This window comes from Camarhynchus parvulus, chromosome 1A (assembly GCF_901933205.1).
Source record: "Camarhynchus parvulus chromosome 1A, STF_HiC, whole genome shotgun sequence".
NCBI classification, from domain to species: Eukaryota; Metazoa; Chordata; class Aves; order Passeriformes; family Thraupidae; genus Camarhynchus; species Camarhynchus parvulus.
In genome coordinates this window covers 66425588-66449261 of record NC_044586.1, presented here as the reverse complement: position 1 = coordinate 66449261, position 23674 = coordinate 66425588, and the positions used below count along the sequence as shown (strand labels likewise).

General features: G+C 46.8%; 1 protein-coding gene across 1 annotated transcript in view; it reads left to right on the top strand.

Annotated features, from left to right (window-relative positions):
- Positions 1-1708: 1708 nt before the first annotated feature.
- Positions 1709-23674, top strand: part of LOC115910187 (store-operated calcium entry regulator STIMATE-like) — a 34018-nt gene continuing 12052 nt past the window's right edge. The window contains exons 1-4 of the mRNA XM_030960130.1: positions 1709-1918; positions 16234-16282; positions 16506-16601; positions 18348-18469. Of these exons, the coding sequence (XP_030815990.1) occupies positions 1810-1918; positions 16234-16282; positions 16506-16601; positions 18348-18469 (376 nt within the window). The 5' untranslated portion in view covers positions 1709-1809. The remainder of the gene's footprint in view (positions 1919-16233; positions 16283-16505; positions 16602-18347; positions 18470-23674) is intronic.

The window sequence follows — 23674 nt, the reverse complement described above, 5'->3', positions numbered from 1 at the left end:
ATCATCATCCCCACCTTTATCTCTGTCCTCACCCACATCCATAACTCCTGTCCCCAACACCGTCTCTGCCTGCATCTCCATCCTGATTTCCCTCTTCATCTCCATCTCCTTCCCCATCCCCATCTCCATTCCATCTCCAACCTCATCTACATCTACATTGTCGTCTCCATCTCTGTCCCATCCTCATTCCCATTGCATCCACACTTCCCACCCGTTCCACATCCACACTTTCATCTTAATTTCCATCCTCATCTCCATGCCTCTCTCTGTCTGCCTGTTCCCATTGCATCCCCATCTCCAACCTCTTCCCCATCCCATCTCCATCTCTGTCCCTGTACTTGTCCCCTTCCCTATCACCACACTAATCCCCATCCCCATCTCCATTCCCATGTCCATCCCTGTCCCCATCTCCATACCCAGGGCTGCCTCTGTCTCAATGTCTGTGTCCACTGCATCCCCATCTCCAACCCTTTCCACATCCTCATCTCTTTGTGCCCATCTTTGTCCCTGTTCCCATCCCCAACTCAACTCCATCTCCATTCTTGTCCCCATTCCCATCTCTGTCTGTCTCCATCTTTATCTCTGTCCTATTTGTATCATCTCCAACTTCTTCCACATCCCCATCTCCACCTCTGTCCTCATCCTTGTCCCCTTCCCCATCCCTCTCCTGATCCTCATTCCTGTCCCCAACTCAGCTCCATTCCCATTCCCATCTCCATCTCCATCTCCATCTTCATCCTCATCCCTCTGTCTCTCTCTCTGTTCCTTTTGTATCCTCATCTCAAACTTCTTCCATATCCCCACCTCTGTCCCCATCCCTGTCCTGATCCTCATACCTGTCTCTAACTCAACTCCATTTCCATTCTCATCCCCATTCCCATCTCCATCTGTCTCCATCTTTATCTCTGTCCCCTTTGTATCCTCATCTCCAACTTTTTCCATATCCCAATCTCTGCCTCTGTCCCCATCTCTGTCCTGATACTCATCCCCATCCCCAACTCCATTCCCATCCCTGCCTCCATCTTCATGTCTCTGTCCCCTATTCTATCCTCATCTCCAACTTCTTCCATATCCCAATCTCTGCCTCTGTTCCCTTCCCTATCGCTGTCCTGATCCTCATCCCCATTCCCATCCCTCTGTCTCTCTGTCCCCTTTGTATCCTCATCTCCAACTTCCCCATCTCCATCCCCATCCATGTCCCGTTTCCCTGTCCCTCTCCCCATCCCCATCCCCTCCTCCATCCCCATGCATGTCCTGTTTCCCTGTGCCTCTCCCCATCCCCATCCCCTCCTCTGTCCCCATCCATGTCCCGTTTCCCGGTCCCTCTCCCCATCCCCATCTCCGTCTCCATCCATGTCCCGTTTCCCTTTCCCTGTCCCTCTCCCCATCTCCGTCCCCATGCATGTCCCGTTTCCCCGTCCCTCTCCCCATCTCCGTCCCCATCCATGTCCCGTTTCCCTGTCCCCGTCCCCATCCCCATCTCCGTCCCCATGCATGTCCCGTTTCCCTGTCCCTCTCCCCATCTCCATCCCCATCTCCGTCCCCATCCATGTCCCGTTTCCCTGTCCCCATCCCCATCTCCGTCCCCATCCATGTCCCGTTTCCCTGTCCCTCTCCCCATCTCCATCCCCTCCTCCGTCCCTCCCCTCCCGCCCCGCCCCGGGCGCTGTTGCCGGCGGGGCGGGCCGTGGGGCGGGGGCGGCCGCTCGGGGCCGCCTTTGTGCGGGGTCGGGGCTGTCCCATCCCCATCCCTGCTTTCTTCCTCGCTCTCCCGCGCCTCTCCGCACTTTCCCGTCCCACGGCATCCCCATGGCCGCCCCCCGGCCGGCGCACGGCTGCGGCAGCGGAGCGCTGCTGGGGCGCTTCGGGGTGCTGCTGCAGGCGCTGCTGGCTCTCTGCGCCTTCAGCACCCTCATGCGTGAGTACCGGGGGGACCAGGGACACCTCGGTGGGATGGGGTGGGTGCCTGTTCTCTTAAAAAGCACCAAGTTTGGTTTGGGGAGGAAGGGACGCGCTGAGGATGTTCCCGAGCAGCAGCAGCAGCAGCGCCAGATGCTCCTGCTTCCAAACTCCCTAATCTGATGGTAATGAAGCTCCGCGGAAAGCGAGGCTGTAATCTCTTAAAATTGGCCGCGCTTGTGCGAGCCATTGCTCAGTCACTTAGAAAATTTTAATGAGGGGTAAAAAAAGCTTTCGGTGTGACCCCGCGAGTTGCTGGGGAGGAGCTGATAAAAACGGGCCGGGTGTCCGACACGGCGCTGTGTGCTGAGCGTGATTTCATTGCGCTGTGATATTTTTTCTGTTGAATTTTCGCTCAAGTTTTTGGGCTTGAGCGTCTGGGGAAGGAGGTTACAGAGAGAGAACGTGTTTTTCTGGTTACTGGGAAGGGCTGGCAGTGGGAGAAATCAGCTGAGGAGTGAGAAAAATCACCCGGGGTGTGATTTCCAGAGGCAGAGAGAACGGCCTCAAGTTAACGCTGTAGAAAGTTCAGAGTGGATATTTGGGAAAGCTTTTTCCCCGGAAGGGGAAGGCTTTGGAACAGGCTGGAGCCTCGTCCCGGGAGGGATTTAAAATACGTGTGGATGTGGTTTAGTGGAGCACTTGGCAGTGCTGGGTTAATGATCGCACTTGATGATATTAGAATTCTTTCCCAACCTCGGTGATTCTGGGATCCTGTGAAAAGGTGCGGGACGCTGAGGCTGAAGGAGCCGTGAAAATTCACTGTTGTTCTGTGCCGCAGCTGTGTTTTGCTCAGAGCGATGTGTGTGTGTTGCCTCTCTTCAGGGTTAAGTGGTTTAGCACAAGTTGAATCAACATGCCAGAACTCGGATCTGTTTTCCTTGTTGAAAAGCCTGTGGTGACAGTGAACCGAAACTTCCAAGTTTTCTGGCTAAGTAGCTGCAGATTTTGAGGTTCCCTTGCCCCCTCTGCCTTTTGGAAATCACTTTCAAAGGCTCCAGCGCTGCGGTTAACGCCGAGCTGCCAGAGAAAATTGCAACAAGTTCTTCCAGGGATAGCTGATACCTTCTTCCAGCTGGAGCAGCCCAGTTGCAACATGCCACTGCTTGTGTTTCACCAAATATTTTCAGTAAGAATAGTGGTAATTTCTTTTTCTGTTCCTGTTCCCCCTAGTGATGTGTGCATGTGGGTTAATTCTCCCATAAACGCCACGGGGTGTCCCATAAAATCAAGGACTTGAGTGAATCATGTGGGAATACCTCTGTGGATGAGGCTGCATAACCCCTGCCAGAAAATCATCAACTCTGGGCTAACTGCTGGTCCAGAGGCTAATAATTCTGTGAGCATTAACAGCCTCTTGTTTTATGAAGAGAAACTGAAAGCCGATCTTGTGCGGTTTTGTTGTGATTCAGGGGAGGAGGAACTGCTGCCTGGGACCCCGAGGGCAGATGTGTTTGCAGCCCTGGGATCCCAACCACAGCACCTCCTGTGGCTGCAGCTGGGCTGGTGGTCCCTGACCCACCCCAGCTGGTCCTCACCTGTGCCCCAGTCACACATTTCCAGCTGGAGGCTCCCTTGGATCCGCTGGAGGGGCTGTTTGTGTGCTGACTCCTAACCCATGGTGGTTGTGGGCTCACCAACAGTTTTGTTTTGGGCAGCAGCTTGCAGCTTTTGGGTTGTTTCTGCGCCACATCCAGCTGGCAAGGAGAAGGCTCCAGTGCCTGGGAGGTGTGGAAGCTTCTGGAACTGAGACAAAAAACTTCCTGGGAACTTTGGTTGCGCCTTCATTTCACCCAGCCAGGCACTCCCAGCTGAGTGACTCATGTAGAGTTTAGGATGACTAAATGACATCAGGTAGATCCTAATTTAAGATGACTCATGACATCATGCAGGATTTAGGGTGTTGCTGTTGTTGGAGTCAGCCCTTTGTACTTCTTTCCTTCAGTACTTTCTTCTTTCCTTCAGTGTTCCTGTTGGTTTTATTTCTGTGATTTCTTCTTTGCCAGGATGTTGCAGGCCATGGGTTAGTAAGTGGAAACAATGCCCATGAGGGTGGGCAGGCCCTGGAACAGGGTGCTCAGAGAAGCTGTGGCTACCCCTGGATCCCTGGAAGTGAAGTGTCCAAGGCCAGGTTGGATGGGGCTTGGAGCAGCCTGGGATAATAGAAGGTGTCCCTGTCCATGGCAGGGGCTTGGAACTGGATGATCTTTAAGGTCCCTTCTGACTCAAACCATGTTACAGAATTCGTGTCCAAACCCAAACCAATGCCTTTTCTGCTTTAAAGTACCAGCTCAGCTATAGGAACACCAGGATTTGGATGGATAAAATTTCCAAATTGTGCAGAAACTCTTCACAGCTCTTGAAAACATCAGACTAACAATATGTGGCATTCTGCAAAGTTTTGCAGATGTGTGTGCATGGATGTGCTCAGAGTATCCCTCCAGAATGCGGATCCCAAGCGTGGCCATTGGAGGGAGGATAAATTTGTTTTTATCAGAGCAATTGGTGTCATTGAATTTGTGTTTCTTGGGGCTGTGGAAAGATTCTCTCCTGCCAACCTGGTAGGAAAACCTAATGGAGGAGGAAATCAGTCTTGAATGATTGAGTGGGGTGGTTGCTCCCCATTGCTGTGGATTCTGTGAAATGGATCCTTTGAGTGGTGAACACAGGACCCAGAAGTAAATGATGCCCAGCCTTGGCAGGGAGTCAGGACAGCTGTTTAGTGGGGTTTTATTATTCTGTCAACTCCCATGAGCAATAGTGCTAACAGTTCATTTTAGCCTACAAACACTCCTTGCTTTTCCAGCAAGGTCTTCAAGGCTGTAGCCAAGCCTAATCCCAGTATGACCAGAGCTTGCTCTGGTTGCAGCTTTGCCCCATTTGGGAGTCAGATGGCAAAGAGGTGTCACCTTTTTCACCTGCCTGTGGAGGGTGGCTGTGTAAGCTCTTTAGCTCTAAGGACAGTCCTAGAACTGATCTCAAACACTTGAAGGCCGAGGAGCCCAGCAGCTGTGTGTGTGTGGCAATCTGGATTCCTGTGCAAGAACCTCCCCTGGGGAGGTCATGGCCCTGAGGAGTGGGGGTAATTGTGCAATCCCATCTGAAGCACTTTGCAATGCTTTTCCTTGAGCATCACTCAGCTGGGTGGAGAAAGCTCCTTGCAGTTATCTCAGCTGCAAGGGCTGGGTGAGCCCCTGCAGTTGCTCAGTTGCTGCTATTCATTCTATTCTTTTTTTTTTTTTTTTGAGGAAGGGGTTGTTATAAATGATCAAATCGCGAGCCAAAATTATCAAAAATTTAGCTATGATTTATTAATTTGTCTGTGAGACCGAAGTTTGGTCTTCGAAACCACCACAGCCAAAGAGTCAGCATCGAGCCCGGGATCGGCGTCGGGTGAACACAGATCTGACCTCTGAGTATCGGAGTCCCCCCTGTTCATGCTCGAGGTTTTATACAGTTTATTCTGCCCGAGACAAAGATGACCAAATGTTCTTTGTGTCTCTTCACATGCATCGCTGTTGCTTTCCATGTGCAGAGCTGGACAAAGGCCGAGTCCAGGTGTGTCACTGGTGTCAATCAGCTCGGAGAAGCCGTGTATTCAGATGTATCAGGATGGCCCCATTGGTTATCTCGACAGATTGCCGGGGAGGCGATAATCAATCGTTCTTGGACAACTCAGGAAACCGACGATCATCGTCCTGGAAGCTTCTGTTCTTACGTTAAAGCGTCGATGTTTATCTTAACTTGTGTCCGGGAACTAGTTGAATCTGAGTAAGACAGCTGCTCCTGGCTGGGGTGGTCAGAAGACATGGTTTGGATTTCACAGTATTTTATACCATACATTAATAGCATGAATTATCCCTACCATATATTACAAGGTTCTAGACTAGCAAAAGTTGTCCAGGTTTGCACAGGGGACAACAAAACTCTTTGAAATGAGGGAAGATCTTTTGTACAAATTACATCCATAGCCTTCTTTGTGAATTAACTAGAGTGCAGGAGAAACAGATTTGAGGAGCTGAAGAATTTTTGTCTCCATTGTGAATGGAAATTTTTTTCCCTGGAGCTGCTATACTCATTTTCTACTCTACCACAAACAGCACTGAGGAAACGCGTGAACCTTTGTTTCTCTTCCAGCTTTTTCTGAAACTGTCTTGGCAGCCCTCTGAGCTGCTGGATGAGGTGTAGTAGTGCTTGTGATGTTGGTATGAAAATAGATGTTGCTCTTGGAAAACACTCATACTGCCAGGCAAGGAGAGCTGGACTGGACTGAGCTCCCACAACCCCGTGGGAAATCTGGTTTTCAGCTTTGCTTTTGAAAATGTCTCGATCCTGCCTCATGTGACAGCAGCGTCCCTCTCTCCTGTGTCATGTCACTGCTGGACATGCTCTTCCAGCACATCTTGCCTTGAGCTTAGTCTTAAGAAGGCCCAGTTCGCAGTAGGGACCCTAGTGCTGACCCCCAGGCAGGACTTGGAGCTGGAGATGCTCTGTGAGCACCTGGGATGGTATTTTAGACACTGGTCTGAGTAGCTTGTCCTGAGACAGGGACACAGAAGAGGAATTTACCAGAAAAAGAAACAGTGTCTCTGTGGTAGAAAACAGTTGTCGAAGAACATCAGAAGTATCCCGTCGGTCTGTGGCCTGTGTTTTCCTGATCCCTGTGGATTTTCCAGCAGAGCTTTCAATGTTGATTTTCTCCTGGATGGTGAAATGGAAGAGAGCATCCTCGTGTTGAGAAGTGTCTGAACTTTGAGAGGGACTCATGAAAGCTGTTGCACTCATCTCCCCCAGATAAATCAAACTTAACCCACCTTTTGTCACCTCTTACCGGGCCCCGTAGTGATAGGGAAAGGGGCATTGGTTTTAAACTGAAGGAGGATAGATTTAGACTGAATACAAGAGGAATTTTTTTACAATGGGAGTGCTGAAGCACTGAAACAGGTTGCCCAGTGGAATGATGGATGCCCTGTCCCTGGAAACATTCAAGGTCAGGTTGGATGGAGCTCTGATCAGCCTGGTCTAGTGGAAGGTGTCCCTGTCCATGGCAGGGAGTTGGAATGAGGTGACCATCAAAGGACCCTTCCAACCCAAACCATGCTGTGATTCTGCTCCAGTGCTAAGTTTAGGGTGGCACATAGTTTGTTGTGCATAGTTTGTTGTAGATATGGTATTTGTACATAGTTTGTTGTACATGGTTTGTTGTACATGGTTTGTTATTCATATGGTATTTGTACATAGTTTTTGTAGATATGGTATTTGTACATAGTTTGTTGTACATAGTTTGCTGTCAGTTGCTGTACATAGTTTGAAGGGAAGTGCTGTCTCTGTGCTTCAAAAGTATCCCGAGTGCTTTCTGGTTTGTGTTTTGGCTTTACACTGAAAATACCTCATAAGGGTGGGTGAAAGTGTGAGTCCATGCCAAGAAAAAGAAGAAATAAATGCTAGAGCACTTGATCTGTCCAGCCTTCCATTCTGTTCTGAAATAGATCTGCCCAAGACACAAAACCACTGCAGGCTTCCCGTGCCCAAGGCAGGCTCTGCTGCCTTTGCTTGCTGCCACACAAGTGCATAACTGTGTGTGATTTTAATTGTTCACACACAAGAACATGCAAATTCCGACTTCACCCCTGTAAATGCTTTTCCCTCTAGAGAAAAACAAAGCCACAGGGGTTAACTGTGTCTGGCAGTGTGAAGCCTGGGTCCTTGCTGATTTACATGTAGGTTTGTGGGTTAAGCTGCACATGGCAGGACTCTCAGCACGTTTCTCTTCTGCTTCAGTAGCTCTGAAAACTGGATGAGCTGGAGAACATGTGTTGCACTTTGTGGGCTGGAAGGTCTGTGCAGCACTCAGTGTGCTTCATTAAGCTGCACACAGCTTTCCACAAAGCTTTAGAATTGCAGCTGTTGGTTGCTCTGACCTCTCCTTGGCCGTTGCCCCTCGACTGGCCGAGCTGAGTGGGGACTGGGAATGATTTATTAAAAAAAATATGGGTATTGATCTAGTACCAATATCCAAGTGTGATGGACAAAAACTCTCTAGCAGTTTAGAGTTAGAAAGTGTGTGTTTATTGTGACAGGTGATCACAGAGTCCTTTTATCTGTACAAGTACTGAATACCCAAAATACAAATGCACATTCCTAACTTTGGTACATCCCATTCCCAATATGGATATTGATCTAGTACCGATATCCAAAAACTCTCTAACAGTTTACAGCTAGAAAGTGTATGTTTATTGTGGGATAATTCCCAAATAGACGCCACAATTTACAGGTGATTCCAGAGTCCTTTTATCTATACAAATATTGAATACCCAAAATACAAATACATATTCATCCCTTTGGTACATCCCATTCTCCTGTTCCATATGGTAGGTGATTAGTTCAAAAACTATTAAGCATTTGTTCCTTGAAATGGGTTGGTGGTCCCTTTCATGGGGAGGGGTCTCAAAATGAGGAAGTAAAGGAAGTCTTCCTCATTCTGACCCTACTACCTTTTCAATGCAAATATGGCAAATGAACCCTTGGTAGAACTCCCATTCCCCATCTTCAATTGGTTACAGAACAGGGGAGGCCTGCAATGGTCTTAAGTTCCTAAAAGCTATTGATCAGTTTCTATATTCTTCATTATAACCAAACATTGTGTTGACAAGCAATCAATTACTAGTCAACTACTAACTCTTAACTTCATTAAGGCCTACCCATTTATTTTAATTAACTCCAATAAAGCTTATTCTTAACTCAAAATCTCAGCTCCTCTAAAATCTCTAAATTCCTTGAAATTTATGTCTCAGGAAGCTCCTGGTTTCTGGGAGAATAAAGGCATTGGGAAAGATGAGAAGTGAGCTGGCAGAGTAGAGCTCTGTGAGAAGTTACCTGTGATCCTCAGCACCTTGCACCTGGCTGAGTTGGTTCTGCCACGTGTGGTGAGCAGTTGATGTTATGGGTGACTTAATGAGACAAAAATCTGTACAGGGAAATTAGTATTTTATAATTATGAGGCGGAGCATGCAAAGCTTTAAGGAGTCTCTTAAATTTACAGCTTGTTTTTTAAAACAGCATTTGGCAGAAGGGCTTTAATGATAAAAGTTGGTTGGGGTAAAATGCTGTCTTTAATGCTAAAAGGGAGTAGAAAGTAGGTGATGGTAAAGCTCCCTTCCAACCCAAACCATCTGAGTCTCTGATAGCTGCTTGTGTATCACTTCATCGTTCAGTTGGTGTTCTCTTAGTGATCTTGGATTTTATTGCCTTACTTTTATCTTTCCTTGTCTAAACTCCATTTTCCAAGGGACTGGCTTGCAATGTAGTGATGCTCTGTGTGGAGGGAGTCACAACTGCCTCCCTAGGATGCTCTGCATTGAGTTGGAGCCCAGCCTCAGTCCAGGTGTCCTGTAGGACCTGCTGTGTCAGCAAATGATGTGTTCTGTTCTCAATGTGCAAAGCACAACTGATGGTTGTTGTCTCACATCTTAGCTTGGTGACCATCTGGCTAAAAGAACAGCTTTAAAAATCTGTGTGAAAATAAGACACAAAGGGTAGAGCTTAAGGCTGAGAGCCCTGCCACGGTCCTCTGTGGCCTTCATTGGGGGGGAGTCTAGGGAGTGTTCCAGCTGAGGCTCCTGAGCAGCCTGGTCTGGTGGAAGGTGTCCCTGCCCATGGCAGAGAATTGGAATGAGATGTCTTTAAAGACCCTTCCCATCAAACCATTCAGTGATCCCATGAACACCATCTCAATTTCTGTTCCTTCCTCTGCCAGTATTGCTGGAGTTGCTTTCATCCTGCTCACACTGGTAAAAGGCTTTCTGGGAGGGAATACAGAATACACCCAGTGCAGACCTGAGGATAGAGGTCAGCAGCAGTCCGTGCCATCAAACCACTGGCAGCTGTTTTAAGGAGGAAAACCAGGACTTTGGCTGCTCCCTGAACTGATGGGGGATATAATTTCACACTTTTCTGGCCACTCTCTGCAAACAGTGGCTGCTGCTGCTTCCTCCCATTGTGTCTGGGGTCGAGCTGTCTGAGTGGCTGCATGCTCAGGCTAAGAATAGTGCAGACCCCAGGGTTTTGGCTCTATATCCTGAATGTTGGCTTCTTTCCTGCCTGGGGCCTGGAAAGAGCCTGGGAAAGGGCGTGTCCTGCAAAATAGGTTGAGATGTGTTATTGGAGACTGTACTGCTGAAAATAACACAGAGGTTGGGCAGCGGAAGAGCTGCTGTTTCCTCCCTGGTACAGTAGCTCCGAGTCCTCTTTGGCACAGGCCAGAAATAAAGTCCTGACCCTCTTGCTAGTGGGATGTGGCCCTGGAGATGGGGTTTATGGCAGTCAATTTAGTCCCCTCTTAAAAGCAGGTAGCACCAGTTTGGGGAATTTCAGATTTTATTTTTGATGGACCTTTCACAATTTAGGTGTATTAATGCATCTAAAAGTGTTTTTATATCAGGTTCATTTTCAGTATCCATCTCCCCCAGGCCCGTGCTGCTGAGCTCAGTGGGATCAGGCTTGGATCCCTGTAAATCAAATCCCAAAAGTTCTGTCTGTTGTGTCAACACCTCCCTCCCAAACCTCAGCTTCAGACTCCTGTGGTTGGTTGCAGTAAGATTTGTCAGGGAGGTGGTCTGGCTCTCAGCCAAGCATGTCTAACCACATCCCAGGGAGATAAGTTTCCCCCTGTAATTTTGTAGAAACCTGTGGAAACACAGAGCACTGGGAATATTTCTGTGTCTGCTCTGGGGTGCCCTGACCCCCAGGGAGCACTGACTTTGATCCTCACTCATGGAGAAAGTTTCCCTGACTTCAAGATAGACTGGAGTCCACAAAAGATTCTGTAGAGACAGATAGATCTATAGAATCTATTTCACATAGATTCTATGTGAAATAGATTATAGAGAGTAGTGTAGGTGTGTCACTTGGTGAGAAATTGAGATTTTGGGATTTTTAGTGTGTTGTGGATGGAAGCAAGATGGAGGGCACAGGGTGTCATCCTGGGTTTCTTCTTCCTGCTTCTCCTTCCTTCTTCATGGGTTTGGGTGGCATTTTGTAATTGGGTAGAAAAGTCCCCATTGCAGCTCTTTGGGATCAGTTATTGGGTTAAAAGGGGAAATAATCCAGGTGTCAGTTCTTAATTGGATAGTTCAGTCTTAAAAGCCCTTGTACCAAAAGATTGTTGGCCATTTTGTGCCTTCTAATGAAAAGCTGCTGAACTCACAGTAGTGAGACTGTTTTACTGATAAGAAATAATAAACACCTGAGTGTGAACATGAACTGCCATCTCAAGTGCCTTCAATCCAGACCCAGAGAAACCAACAACTGGGACCCCTTCAGAAACCTGAGTTGGTAGCCTGTGTTGCTTATGAGCAGCTGGTTGATGCTGCAGCTAATTCTGCTTAAATTAGGGGGTTTATACCTGTGCTGGTGCACAAATCTGCAGCAGATCTGCCTGAATGCAGTGTGGGGTTAATGGGGGTGCAGGGAGGATGTTGCAGCAGGGGTGAGGAACAGCACGAGGGAATAGGGCTGCTGTTCCTACTGTCCTTGTCTTAATTATTAGAATCAGAGAATTTGTTTAAAAGCAGAAGTAGGCTGTGGGACATTGACTGTGACAAGCTCTGGTAACTTCACAGCACTTTGTGTAGGGCAGCAAAGCTGTCTGTCCCCTTTCTGCTGCATCAAGCAAACAAACAACATAATGAATATTAACCTCTGTATTACCCTGGAAAAAGAGTGAGGACAGATGTCATTGTACTTTTATCTTTCAGCTTTCTGACTATTTCCAGATCTATATTGAAAGACTCCGGCAAATATTTTTTTTAACTTTTCACAGGTTCTCATTCACACACCAGCTTCCACCCAGCCTGCTGGTTCTGAGGGGATTTCAAGCATGTCTAATCTTTATTGTCCTTGGCTGAAGAGGAAGGGCTGGGAACTATTTTGTTTCCTGCCCTACCCTCTCTGTGCTGTGGTCAGGGGATCTCTCAAATTATCTCTCATCTTCCTTCCCTTTTGCTTCAGCCTCACAGCTTTTTGTCTGCAGCAGCTGGAGCCAGGCAGGGCAGAGTGGGAGCTGGTGAGGGCAGAGCCTGCAGATGGGAGGCACCATCCCAGTGGTGCTCTGCTCATGTTTAATGGGATAGACCTGGCTCCCACAGAATCTCAGTTGTTGTCATTATATTGCAAAGGTTCCATATTGTTGTCTCCTTTACTGCAAGAGCTTCCTACCTCCTTGATGTTCTCATAGGCAGCTCCTCCAAGCACTAACTCTTCTTCTCACAGCAGCCAACTGACTCCCATTCCCCCTCAAACAACCAATCCACTCTTTTATAACACTCTTCTTCTTATTGGCTACAGCTGTGGCCTGTTAAAGTCAGGCCTGCTCCTAATCTTTAATAATTAACCCAGCTGCAACTCCTTAGGGGTAAGATTACTTTCTCTACTACCTTTATTTACTTATGTTCTATCCCCCTACACTCAGTCACAGAATGAGTGAGCACAGATTGGATCCAATGGTGGATCCAGTTCCAATCCCCTGCCGTGGGCAGGGACACCTCCCACTATCCCAGATTGGTCCAAGCCCTGTCCAGCCTGGCCTGGGACACTTCCAGGGATCCAGGAGCAGCCACAGCTTCTCTGGGCAACCTGTTCCAGGGCCTGCCCACCCTCACAGGGAAGAATTTCTTCCCAAGATGTGCACTAACATTGCTTCCTTGCACATGGACACAGCTGAGAAGGGAAGCAGCACGAAAATATTCAATACTGTGGTTGGGGACACAAATTCCTGATGCCTTCTGATATAGAGCAGCTGCATTCCAGTCTCATTGTCAATCTAATTGAATTTGGGTTCTCTTCCATTTTGTGCAACTCTGTGTGCAGTAAACTACATTTTTAATTTGTTTCAGGTGTTTTTAAGGAGTTTAATTTGGTCATAGATGAGAACTCAAATATCACTTTTTTTTGGTCCTTGATGCATGCATAACTTTCCTTAAAGTAAATATTAAGCATGGGCTGGTCTGTCTGAGCCAGGGTAGCAAACCCACCTACAGCTGGTGGAAAACCGAGTGATTGGAAACACATTTTGAGAAGAACAGAGGAGATTTTAGCGTTTCTGCAGCTTGAACCAGCTGAGCCTGTGCCTGTGCATGCCATGGCTTGGCTCCCTGCAGCCTTTGGAAGAAGAGAGGGAAGCTTTGCAGTTGCTGCTCATTCTCCAGAGCCCTGCTGTGCTCACTGAGCACAAAGTGCTGCTTCATGGAGGGCTCCATCATCTCCTGGAGTCTTCAGAGATGTGGTGCTGCTCCTGTGGATTTAACATCCCCCCCTAACCCCAGGCCACAGCTACCAAACAACTCTGCTCCCTGTTTAAGCTCTGGTAGTCTTGGCTGGATTTCTGGTTTAATTTGGAGCCAGCCTGCTGCAGCTCTGCACAGTAAATGCCCTATTAAGCAGTTAATTATTTCTCTATAATACTAGCTTTTATCTTTAATACAACAGTTTTACTGTCTCTGATAATTACACAGTCTCAGATAACTCTCTTAAATCTAATGAGGCATGACAAGCTGTGTTCAACAAGGCGCCACGCCATTAACTTCTTACCTCTTGCTTGTCATCTTATCACACTGAATTACTGTGTTTCTAGCCTGAGTGGCTCTGGATACATAACATGTCACTTCTCATTAAGAAAATAATGAATATCACCCCTGGTGCTCCTGAGGTTGGGCTAGTGGTCAGCTGGCTGCCCTGAAGACCCCTCCAAAAGCTTTTCTTCAGCATTGTGCTCTTTGCCCCCATCAGCTGAGGGTTGCTTTAAACAATTCTGGCCCCTTTGGTCCATGGCTCTGATGCTTGTGGGTAGGTGAAATGAAAATTGGCTTTTGAAGGGCATCAGTGATGATGGATCTTGTCTGAGCTGATGGCAGTCATTGCTCTAGGAATGTCCCATGGTGGGATTCAGCTGCATGAGGGAAACTGGTGGATTTTTCCTGGACAGGGGTAGGACAAGCTGCTGCTGCAGTGTCTGGTGTGACTTGACTGGTGCCTTGTTACTCATCACTGGCAATAATGGATCAGGTTGTTGCAGTGCCGGTGTTCTGTGGATTTGAGACTGGCAGCAAATCCCTGCATGTGCCTGGCTAAATCCTGGGATTAGGGGAGATTACAGAATTGGAGAATGGTTTGGGTGGAAGGGACCTTACAGACTGTCTTGTTCCACCCCCTGCCATGGGCAGGGACAACTCCCACTGTCTCAGGTTGCTCCAAGCCCCATCCTGTTGCAGACATCTTTTATGAAAAATCCTTTCCTTAGGATTTTTCCTCCTGAGAAGCTGAGAGGCCTCAGGAACAAAATGTAAACAATGGTTATCTGCTGCTGTGGAATGCAACAGGTGGATCTGTGATTGGTCCATATTGGTTGTTTCTAATTAATGGCCAATCACAGTCAACTGTCTTTGGCTCTCTGTCCAAGCCACAAGCTTTTGTTATCATTCCTTCATTTTCTATTCTTAGCTAGCCTTCTGAGGAAATCCTTTCTTCTATTCTTTTAGCATAGTTTTAATGTAATATATATCATAAAATAATAAATCAAGCCTTCTGAAACATGGAGTCAGATCCTCGTCTCTTCCCTCATCCTAAGATCCCTGTGAACACAGTCACACCATCCAACCTAGCCTTGGACACTTCCAGGGATGGGGCAGCCTCAACTTCTCTGGGCAACCTTTTCCAGTGCCTCCCCATCCTCACAGGGAAGAATTTCTCCTGAATCTTCCACCTAAATATCTCTTCTTTTAGTTGTAAAAAGTTCCTCATTGTCCTTCCACCCTTGTCTTTTCATCTGTGGCCCTGTCACCTTGCCAGTAAAAGCAGGACAAAGCTGCACTTTGAAATGTCAAGGCTCCTGTCAGGGAAGTCCCTGCATCCTTCCATGTTAGATCGGGAAGGCATTTCCCAGGGGAAGGAGCCCAGGCTGCCCTTTGGGGGTATTGTATTTGTGGGGATCCTCATGGCAGGGAGGAATGATGAATCTGACTCCATGTTCTCAGAAGGCTGATTTATTATTTTGTCATACTATATTATATTAAAGAATACTAAACTAAACTATACTAAAGAATACAGAAAGGATACTTACAGAAGGCTAAAAAGATAATAATGAAAACGCATGACTCTCTCCAGAACCCTGACGCAACTTGGCACTGATTGGCCAATGAGTGAAAACAACTCACATGAAACCAATAAAACAATCCCCTGTGTAAACAATCTCCAAATTCTAAAGGAGCAAAACACAGAAGAAGCAAATCAGATAATTATTGTTTTCCTTTTTTCTCTGAGGCTTCTCAGCTTCCCAGGAGAAGAAATCCTGGCGAAGGGATTTTTCCAGAAAATATGACAGTGACACCTCTGGTTGCTTTGCTCCAGGTCAGAGAACAGAATCATGGAATCATTATGGCTGATAAAAGCCATCCAGGATCATCAGGTCTGTCCATTAACCCAGCCCTGCCAAGCCCACCCCTAACCTGTGTCCCTAAACACAACATCTGTGTGTTCTGGACACTTCCAGGGACAGTGATGCCACCACTGCCCTGGGGAGGTCCCTTGGCTTTGCTCAGCTTTAAACTTGAAAATTCTGAGGGTCCTGTGTCACAGTTATATTTTCTGAAAAATCCTCTTTGCCCAGAATTCTTCTCCTGGGAAGCTGAGAGGCCTCAGAGAAAAAGGAAAACAATATTATCTCATTTGCTTCTCCTGTGTTTTGCTGCACTGGAATGTGGTTGGAGATTGTTTATCCAACAGGTGATTGTTTGATTGGTTTCATGTGAATTCTTTTGACTTAATGACCAATCAGGGTCAGGCTGTGTGGGACTCTAGACAGGGAATCACAAGATTCATTATTATCTTTTAGCCTTCTGTAAATATCCTTTCTCTATTCTTTAGTATAGTTTATCATAATATAATATAATATAATATAATATAATATAATATAATATAATATAATATAATATAATATAATATAATATAATATAATATAATATAATATAATATAATATAATATAATATAATATAATATAATATAATATATGATATGATATGATATGATATGATATTATCATAAAATAATAAATTAGTCTTCTAAGAACATGGAGTAGGATTTATTCCTTCCTGCCACGAGGAACCCCAGAAAATACCACAGTCCTGCAGGGTTTTTGGGCTGCTTTTGCAGTGCAGGTGGGTGCAGGCTGCACACATGGAGGGTTCATCTGGGTAATGGAACCTCTCTGATTCTCTTTGCAGTAAAACGATTTAAGGAGCCAAAGGCAGAGCGGCGCCCCTGGAGGATATGGTGAGATTTTTTTTCATTTGAAACTTGAAAAAAAGGTGTTTATAATATTTTTTTTTCTCTTATACTAACAATCTTCTATGCCCCCTGTGTATTCTGTGTGACATTTAATTGTTAAATGAAATGTGCTGCTGCTTCCCAAGGAAACCTCCATAAAGGAGCTGGTGTTCGCTAGAAAGAAAATTCCCTGCTTGACTCCTTCAGAAAATCTTGTTTTTTCCTCCAGGTTTTACGATACCTCCAAGCAAGCCATAGGTGCCGTCTTCATCCACTTTGCCAATGTTTTTCTATCTGATCTCACTGAGGAGGACCCTTGCTCTCTGTAAGTACACGAGGCAGTTGCATTCATGCCCTACATCAGTCAAAGGGAGAATGGTGTTGGGAAGGGTCATAAACAGTGGAAATGGATCCATCTGAAGCACTGCATGGGGATAAACCCTGCTGAGCTTGTTTTTGTGGTCTCTGTTGTCTTCTTTGCTGGTCCTGTTTGGGAGATTTCTAAACCAAACTCCAAAAACTAAAATTTTCTAAATGCTGAAACTAAATCTTTATCTGCAAAGTGTCTGAAGTAAATGTGGAAGTCCCATCTTTACTTCGGACACTTTGCAGATAAAAATTTAGTTTCAGCATTAACCTCATCTCATTTTGAGAAACTCCTTTGGGCTTCAAAATTCTCCTTAAAACCTTCTGGCCAACTTCATTTTTTTATATTAAAGTTCTGCACCTTGATATGTTTCTCTAAGCAGACACAAGTTTGGCTGGGGCTGCACATAACCTCTCAAATGATGTATTGTTGTTTTTTTTTTAAACAGACAGTGTTTTAAAATAAACCCTCTCATGCTTATGCTGTGCCCTTTGGGTGTGTTGTTTATTTTTCATGTGTGTTTTATGTTTCCCTGCACTGCCTGACTTGTCATCCTGAAGCAGGCAGCTTAAAACCCTCCAGCCCTGTCCCTGGGCTTTGAGGCTCACACTCTGTGTCCTGCCCAGAATAAACCACCAGAGCTCCATGTCTGCATGGAATGCTCTGGTTTTCCAGCAGCTGGAAACTGTAAAAGCCAGTCTTGAGTTTTTGGATGTAGAAAAACTTAATGTTATGCTTTCAAAGTGGATATCAAAAGCAGATTGTTGTTTGCAATTTCTTGGTTCAGACGTAGAGTTCTGGAAAAGGAAATGTTCACTGCTGTAGCCTTGTGCTTGGCATTTTCTTCACCCTGTAGAAATCTGGCAGAAAATATTGCAATAATGGAAAACTGCATACAAAAACACATTAGTCTATGTGATTTTTTATTCTTTTTTCTTTTGGAGTTCATTAAAATACCAAGCCCTGGATTGGAGCTTGGACCCTGCAATCCCCAGAAGGTCCCTGCAGCTCGCCTGCCTCTGGCACTCTGCCCAGGGACACTTCACCATCCAGAGCTGCAGAACTCAATCCACTGAGCCAAAATCTCCTGGCAGGGATGGGTTCAGCTCCTGGATCTGCAGTGGGACCTGAACTTGATGTGTTTTGGACCTCAGGGTTCTTGCTGCTGAACCAGGGCCCATCACCTCTCCCAAAATCCTGCCTCTCAGTCTGTGTCTCTGCTTTTGGGAGCCTCTTGCAGCTGCTCAGAAAAATGGGCTTCTTGCCTCTTCCGCTGCCCAGTTTGTAGAACAGCTGTGGTGCCCAAAAAGCTGCCATTTTCTTGTGTGAAATTCTGGGAACAGTTTGGTTCTGTTTCCTCTGAAACTTGAGATTTCTTTTTTTTTTTTAATTAGAAAAAAAAGTGGAAAGTCTCCTTTTTGCACGGGGTAACTTTTAAGAAGTATTTATTGCTATATGAATAAATAAACAGTGCCAGAGAGTTGGTGGAGCCTGTCCCTTCTCTTCTGAAGAAGCTTTTAAACTAAGAAATTGCTGGTAAGGCTCAGGAAAATGCAATAAAAGAGAAAGGAAGCGAGTTTGGATTGTTAAGCAGGCTTATTTAAAATCTTGGGGTTTTTAAATTCATTTCCATTATGAAATTAAAGATTTTGAATAATACTTAAGAACACAGAAGCTGAAACCTGAATTTTCCTCTGCTCTTAGCTACCTTATTAATTTCATCCTGGATGCCACGCTGGGGATGCTGCTGATCTGGCTGGGTGTGAAAGTTGTCTCCTGGATTGTTCAGCACAAGAAATACGCATACCTGGTCTTTGGGGAGTATGGTAGGTGTCACCTGCTCTGCCCAGCTGGGAATGGGGGCAGAAAATGGCAGGAGCTGCAGTCTGGGGCTGGAATGGGAGCAGTGTTCTCCTCCCTTCCTCAGGGAGCTCCTGAGGGTGAGGTAAATGCTGGAACCACTGGAGTGCAGCAGGGTGGTGAGGAAAAGCTGAACATTTCCTTGGGTGTAGAATGTACCCCAGGACATCTGTGTGGTACATTAAGGTGTGTAAAGTTCTTTTTTGGGGTTCTTCTGTGGGTTTTTACCTATGATCTCCATTTAGAATATGGAGTTGTTCTTCTGATTTGCCTTGAGCTGTGGTGGGGATCAGCCAGGCACAGTGTGACCCCAAAAGTTGAGTTCTCAAGTGTGGCCTCTTTCTCTTTAAATTCCTGCCTTGAGATGGAGAAAATGTTTCCAAAAAGCTGGTCTCAGCCAGCCCCACTAGAGGGTAGCAGTTCCCTTCCCAAAGAGCAGAGCCAGCTTGCTGGAGAAGCTGCAGGAAAGGGAAAATTAATGCTTTGCCTATTTTACATTGCATCTAATGTACAGATGAATTCTGTCTTATTTCAGAAAATACATCTTATTCATAAAAATTGCAGTCTTGCCATTAAGATGTTAATCATGAAGTCTGTTCTGAAGTTAGTCTGGGGTTTTTTTTGTGTTTTTAGCAGCTGGTGTGGCATCTGAGCTGGTGAAACTTGGACCCAGGTGGGATCAGTCTGGAGACCCCAGCGCCCTGTGAATTTCCTCAGGCTGTGCAGATGGGTCATGGCAGAGGGTGAAGGGGCTGGCTGGGTTTGTGAGGCAGCAAAAACAGCTACAGGCTGGGAATGAGATGATGTGGGCAGGGCTGACTCCCCCCAAACCTGAGAGGGGCTTTCCAGGCTGATCTCCAGAGCAGTTTGAGCATCCTGACAGAGGCATTGGGTGGGGGCAATACCTTCTGTATTTTCCTTAACAGCTCCTCCTTTATAACAGATCCCTAAACTTAGATGAGACAGAAGAATCCAGATATTCTTAGTTCAGGAACTGGATGTTTTCCCCTTTGGAGCAACAAGGACTGGAAGCCCAAGCACCTCAGACACAGCTTCAGCTTCGTGTGCCATGTCTGCAGTTGAGCAGAAGCAAAAAACATGACAAGTGTGTTGGCAGAGCAGGGATGAACTTCTGTTGAGCTGTAGCTGGCCTCTCATTAGGGCTGGCTTAGACCACAGAAACAGCTCAGTCCTTTGAGAAAATCTTGCTTTCATTAGTGAAAAACAAGTTTGTGCTCTTGCTTGAATTTCGTTTCTTGGATTGAGGGTTAAATATCCATCAAGTACAGATTTTGGTGCAGGTCTCTGGCCAGAGTGACCCCAGTGGAAAATAGAGGTGGGGAGCCAAGTGACATATCCAAGGCAATCCTGTGGCAGGGCTGGGGAAGGAAAACACTCCTGTCCTCATCTCTGGTGTTGAGTAACTTCCAAAACAGTTGGGAAGACGCTTGTAAACTTTGTACAGTTTGATGCAGGCTCCAGGAACATGATTCACTTGCTGGGCTAATTGCTGTACCAGACTTCTGCTCCTCAGGAGAATTGAGGGAAGCAACATAAGTCCTGCAGAGGAGAAAGCCAGAGGAGCACAAAATCCATGTTGCAAACAGCATTCAGTGCCATTGCTGCAGCCATCAGAACAGCAGGGTTGTGGATTTGTCCTGTACCCATCTTCCTGCAACAACCTGGAGGGGGAAAAAAGTAAATCTGTCACAGCTGTGTCCTTCCTGCAGCCCTGCAGCTGGTGCAAACCACTGCATTGTCCTTTGGTGTGGGCTGCAGCAGTTCCTCCTGCTCTGTGGTTGTTTCTCCTGCCTCCACAGCTCTGTCTGGCTCCCCCTGTGCAGCTGCAAGAGCTGCATTAATGGGGAATTAAAGCAAAGGGGAGGGAAAGCACCTAAATCTATGCTGCTGTTTTAAGCATCCAGCTGTCCAGAATTGTTTAGAAAAATCAATTATTTCAATATTTCCAAAAAGGCAGGAACAGGCATTCTGAGATCAGCCTCTCTTGTGCCTGAGCTCATGGCCAAACTGCAGCCAGGAATGACCTGTTTTACAGCTAGCGAGGAATCAAAGGCTCCTGTTTGCTTATGTTCCTCCATCTTTTGCCCAAAAGCTCCTGATTACTCTCTGAACTGCCTCTAAGCACAGGAAACTGCATTTTGGAAAGTGCTGTCTCTTCTCAGGATGCCTGGCCCCCAAGATCAAAGATTGGGAAATGTGTTCTTGGCACAGGTGGGTTTTGGGGGATGAGGGTTGCCTCACACCTACTCAGAGCGAACAAACTCCTACCCCTGGAGGTGCTGAAGGCCAGGTTGGATGGGACCCTGAGGAACTCCCATGGCAGGGGGTTTGGAACTAGGTGATATTTTATGTCCGTTCCAACCCAAACCATTCTGTGATGATTCTGTGAAATTCCACAAGTGCACCACTGCTGTAGCAATTCATGGTTACAGGAGCTGTCCCTGTAGGGAACCATCATGGGGAGGAGAACAAAGGACAGTTAAAGATGTGGGAGATGGATACCCAGCTTCTTGGAGGTGCTGTTGGGCTGGGACAGACTGAGCAGGGGATGGGCTGGCTCCAGTCAGGATGTGCAGATCAAGCCTGAACTTTGTGCCTCATCTCCAACCTGGTCCAGCTCTCTTCTCCCTCCCCATGGCAACGAGCAGCTCCCTAGAGAACACCTTTGTATGGATGCAGTGCCCTGACATTTTAATTGTGTTCAGTAATTCTCCAGCATTACTTTAGAAATACCCCAGTATTTGTTTTAAATAAGCAAATGCAATGAATTTGCACTGAGAGAGAGATTTCATGCAACATGCAAGTCAATTTTTCTAGAGGAGCATTAAGAAATGAGGGGGAGGAAAAGTGTTCTCAGTGGAAAATGTCCCTCTGGATGCCCATCTGGATGTTGACTTGTGGCTGTGGTCACTGGCTAGCTCAGCCTGATGCTTTATTCAGTGTCTGGAAATGGAAAGGCATCTTGCTTGGAGGCCTTCAAAGTCTGTTTAGTGGCCTGTTGAACTCTGCTGGTCAAATTTAGTTGTAGGAGAATGTGCTCTGTGCCAGCTGCTGAGTTTAACTGAGGACCTGTGTAGGCTGCTTCTGGCCCCGTGGTGATGCTGCACAAAATTTCCATAACAAATGTTCCCACGTCCTGGAGCAGCCAGGGGAGCTGGCTGCTAATGCCTGAGGAAATACTGCTGGAAATAGATAGCTCTAACCTGAGGGGCTGGCCTATGCTCAGCCTGCTGGGCTTTTCCACCCCTGGGATCAGGGGGGAAAAGTGAGGAGAGAGCTGAGGGTCCTGCTGAGGGACTGCGTGTGTGGTTGGGTTCCTTGCTCTGAGCAGGGGTTTGAGGTGAGGCAAGTGTTTGAAAGCAGTGGAAGTTGTACTGGGTGACAAGGTGGGGGTAGAAAAAGTCAATAAAAACTTCTTAGGAGACACACAAATGGTACCTCCAAAACCAAGGGATCCAATTATCAGTGCCAAGTACAGAGGGCAGGAAATAGCAGTAAACTCTGAAGTGTGTGAAATGTTCACTTGGAGGGCAAACCCAGGTTTTAGGGATGGGATTGTGATGAATGGAGCAACCAAGTGGGTCCAGTGGACACCCCAGACCCTCTCTGGCATTTTCTGCACCTGAACTAAAATGATTGAACCATAGAATGGTGTGGGTTGGTGTCAGAACCCAGGAAATTCCTCGGGCTGCCCTGGAGGACTCGAGCCCCTGCCCAGGGGGCTCAGAGACCTTGGCACAGAGCCCAAGACTCCTGTGCCTTTGATTTAGCCCTTGGTAAAAACAATGCTTTCAAACGCTTGCCTCACCTCAAACCCCCTGAACTCTCCACTTTGGCTGTGATAGAGCTTTTTTTCCTAGCTGCTCTGTGCACAGCAGTCCCCAGCAGAATGTAAATAAAGCTGTGTGGCAGTAACACGTGGGCTGTCCTGACAGCTTGGTGCATTAGGCAGCCTGGATTAAAACTAATCCTGTTGTGTGCTAACAGCTCCAATAGCTCAGGCACTGCTGCTCTGCTCCCCAGCACCCCTGGGGTTTGAGACACATTTCTGTGAGGGGCTCCAGGAAGAAGTTTTGCTGGTGGTGGGGAGCACTAGGAATGCTGCTGGAGGAGAGCAGTCATCATTCAGTGCGTGTATCCCAGGAGGATTTTCATTTCTATGAGGATGGGAGATGGCTGCAGGAAGGTTTTGGCAGAGGCTGTTCTCTAAGCTGGAGGGAGAGGTTTGTGATAGACTCCATGTGTAGAGCTGAGATATCCTGGGTCACCTCCCAGCTAGAACCAAGGACAAGAACCTGGAAGGGCTCAGAGGGAGCGTGATACGTATAATCACCCCACAGGTGTGATGTGGAGGCTGCAAAGGTCATTCAGACCAATTCCTCACCCTGCTGTGTTCAGAGTTTTCCTTTCCTTGTAGGAAAGAGGAGGCCATCTGTTTTATTCTCATTTTTTTAGCCTCCAAGTAGCAGATTCATTTTTTGCTGGCTGGCAGCACAGTGTGGCTGAAAGTCTTGTGGGCTCTCCTTGAGATTTATGTATAGAACCACTTCCTGTAAGAAGAATCCTTTCCCACCCACAGATCAGGGCAGCTCTTGATCCACCAAAGACATCAGGCTGGATTTGGGGATGCCTCTGACCAGCTTTCTGTAGGACAGCAGCTCTTACATGAGCTCAGCTCCAGTCTTGCAGCCTTTCCCTGTTGTCATTACATTGCAAGGGTTCCATATCACCAGAGTTTTGTACCTCCCTGATGTTTCTCATAGGCATCTCCTCCAAGCACTGACTCCTCCTTGTTCTCCCAGCAGCCAGCTGACTCCAGCTCCCACCAATCCACTCTTTTATAACACTATTCTTCTTATTAGCTACAGCTGTGGCCTGTTAAAGTCGGGCCTGCTCCTAATCTTTAATAATTAACCCAGCTGCAACTCTTTAGGGGGTAAGATTACTTTCTGTACTACCTTTATTTACTTATATTCTATCCCCCTACATTTCCCTGCTGTGGAAGGAGATGGGGCAAATCTGTCATGTGGGCTTGTCTAGGGACCACACCAGGAGCTTCCCTGATGATGAGGTGCCAGAAAATGTTGACTTGAACGTTCCTAGTATTGGTCAGAGCTGGGTGAATTAGAGGTGTTAGGTGCTGGATTAGT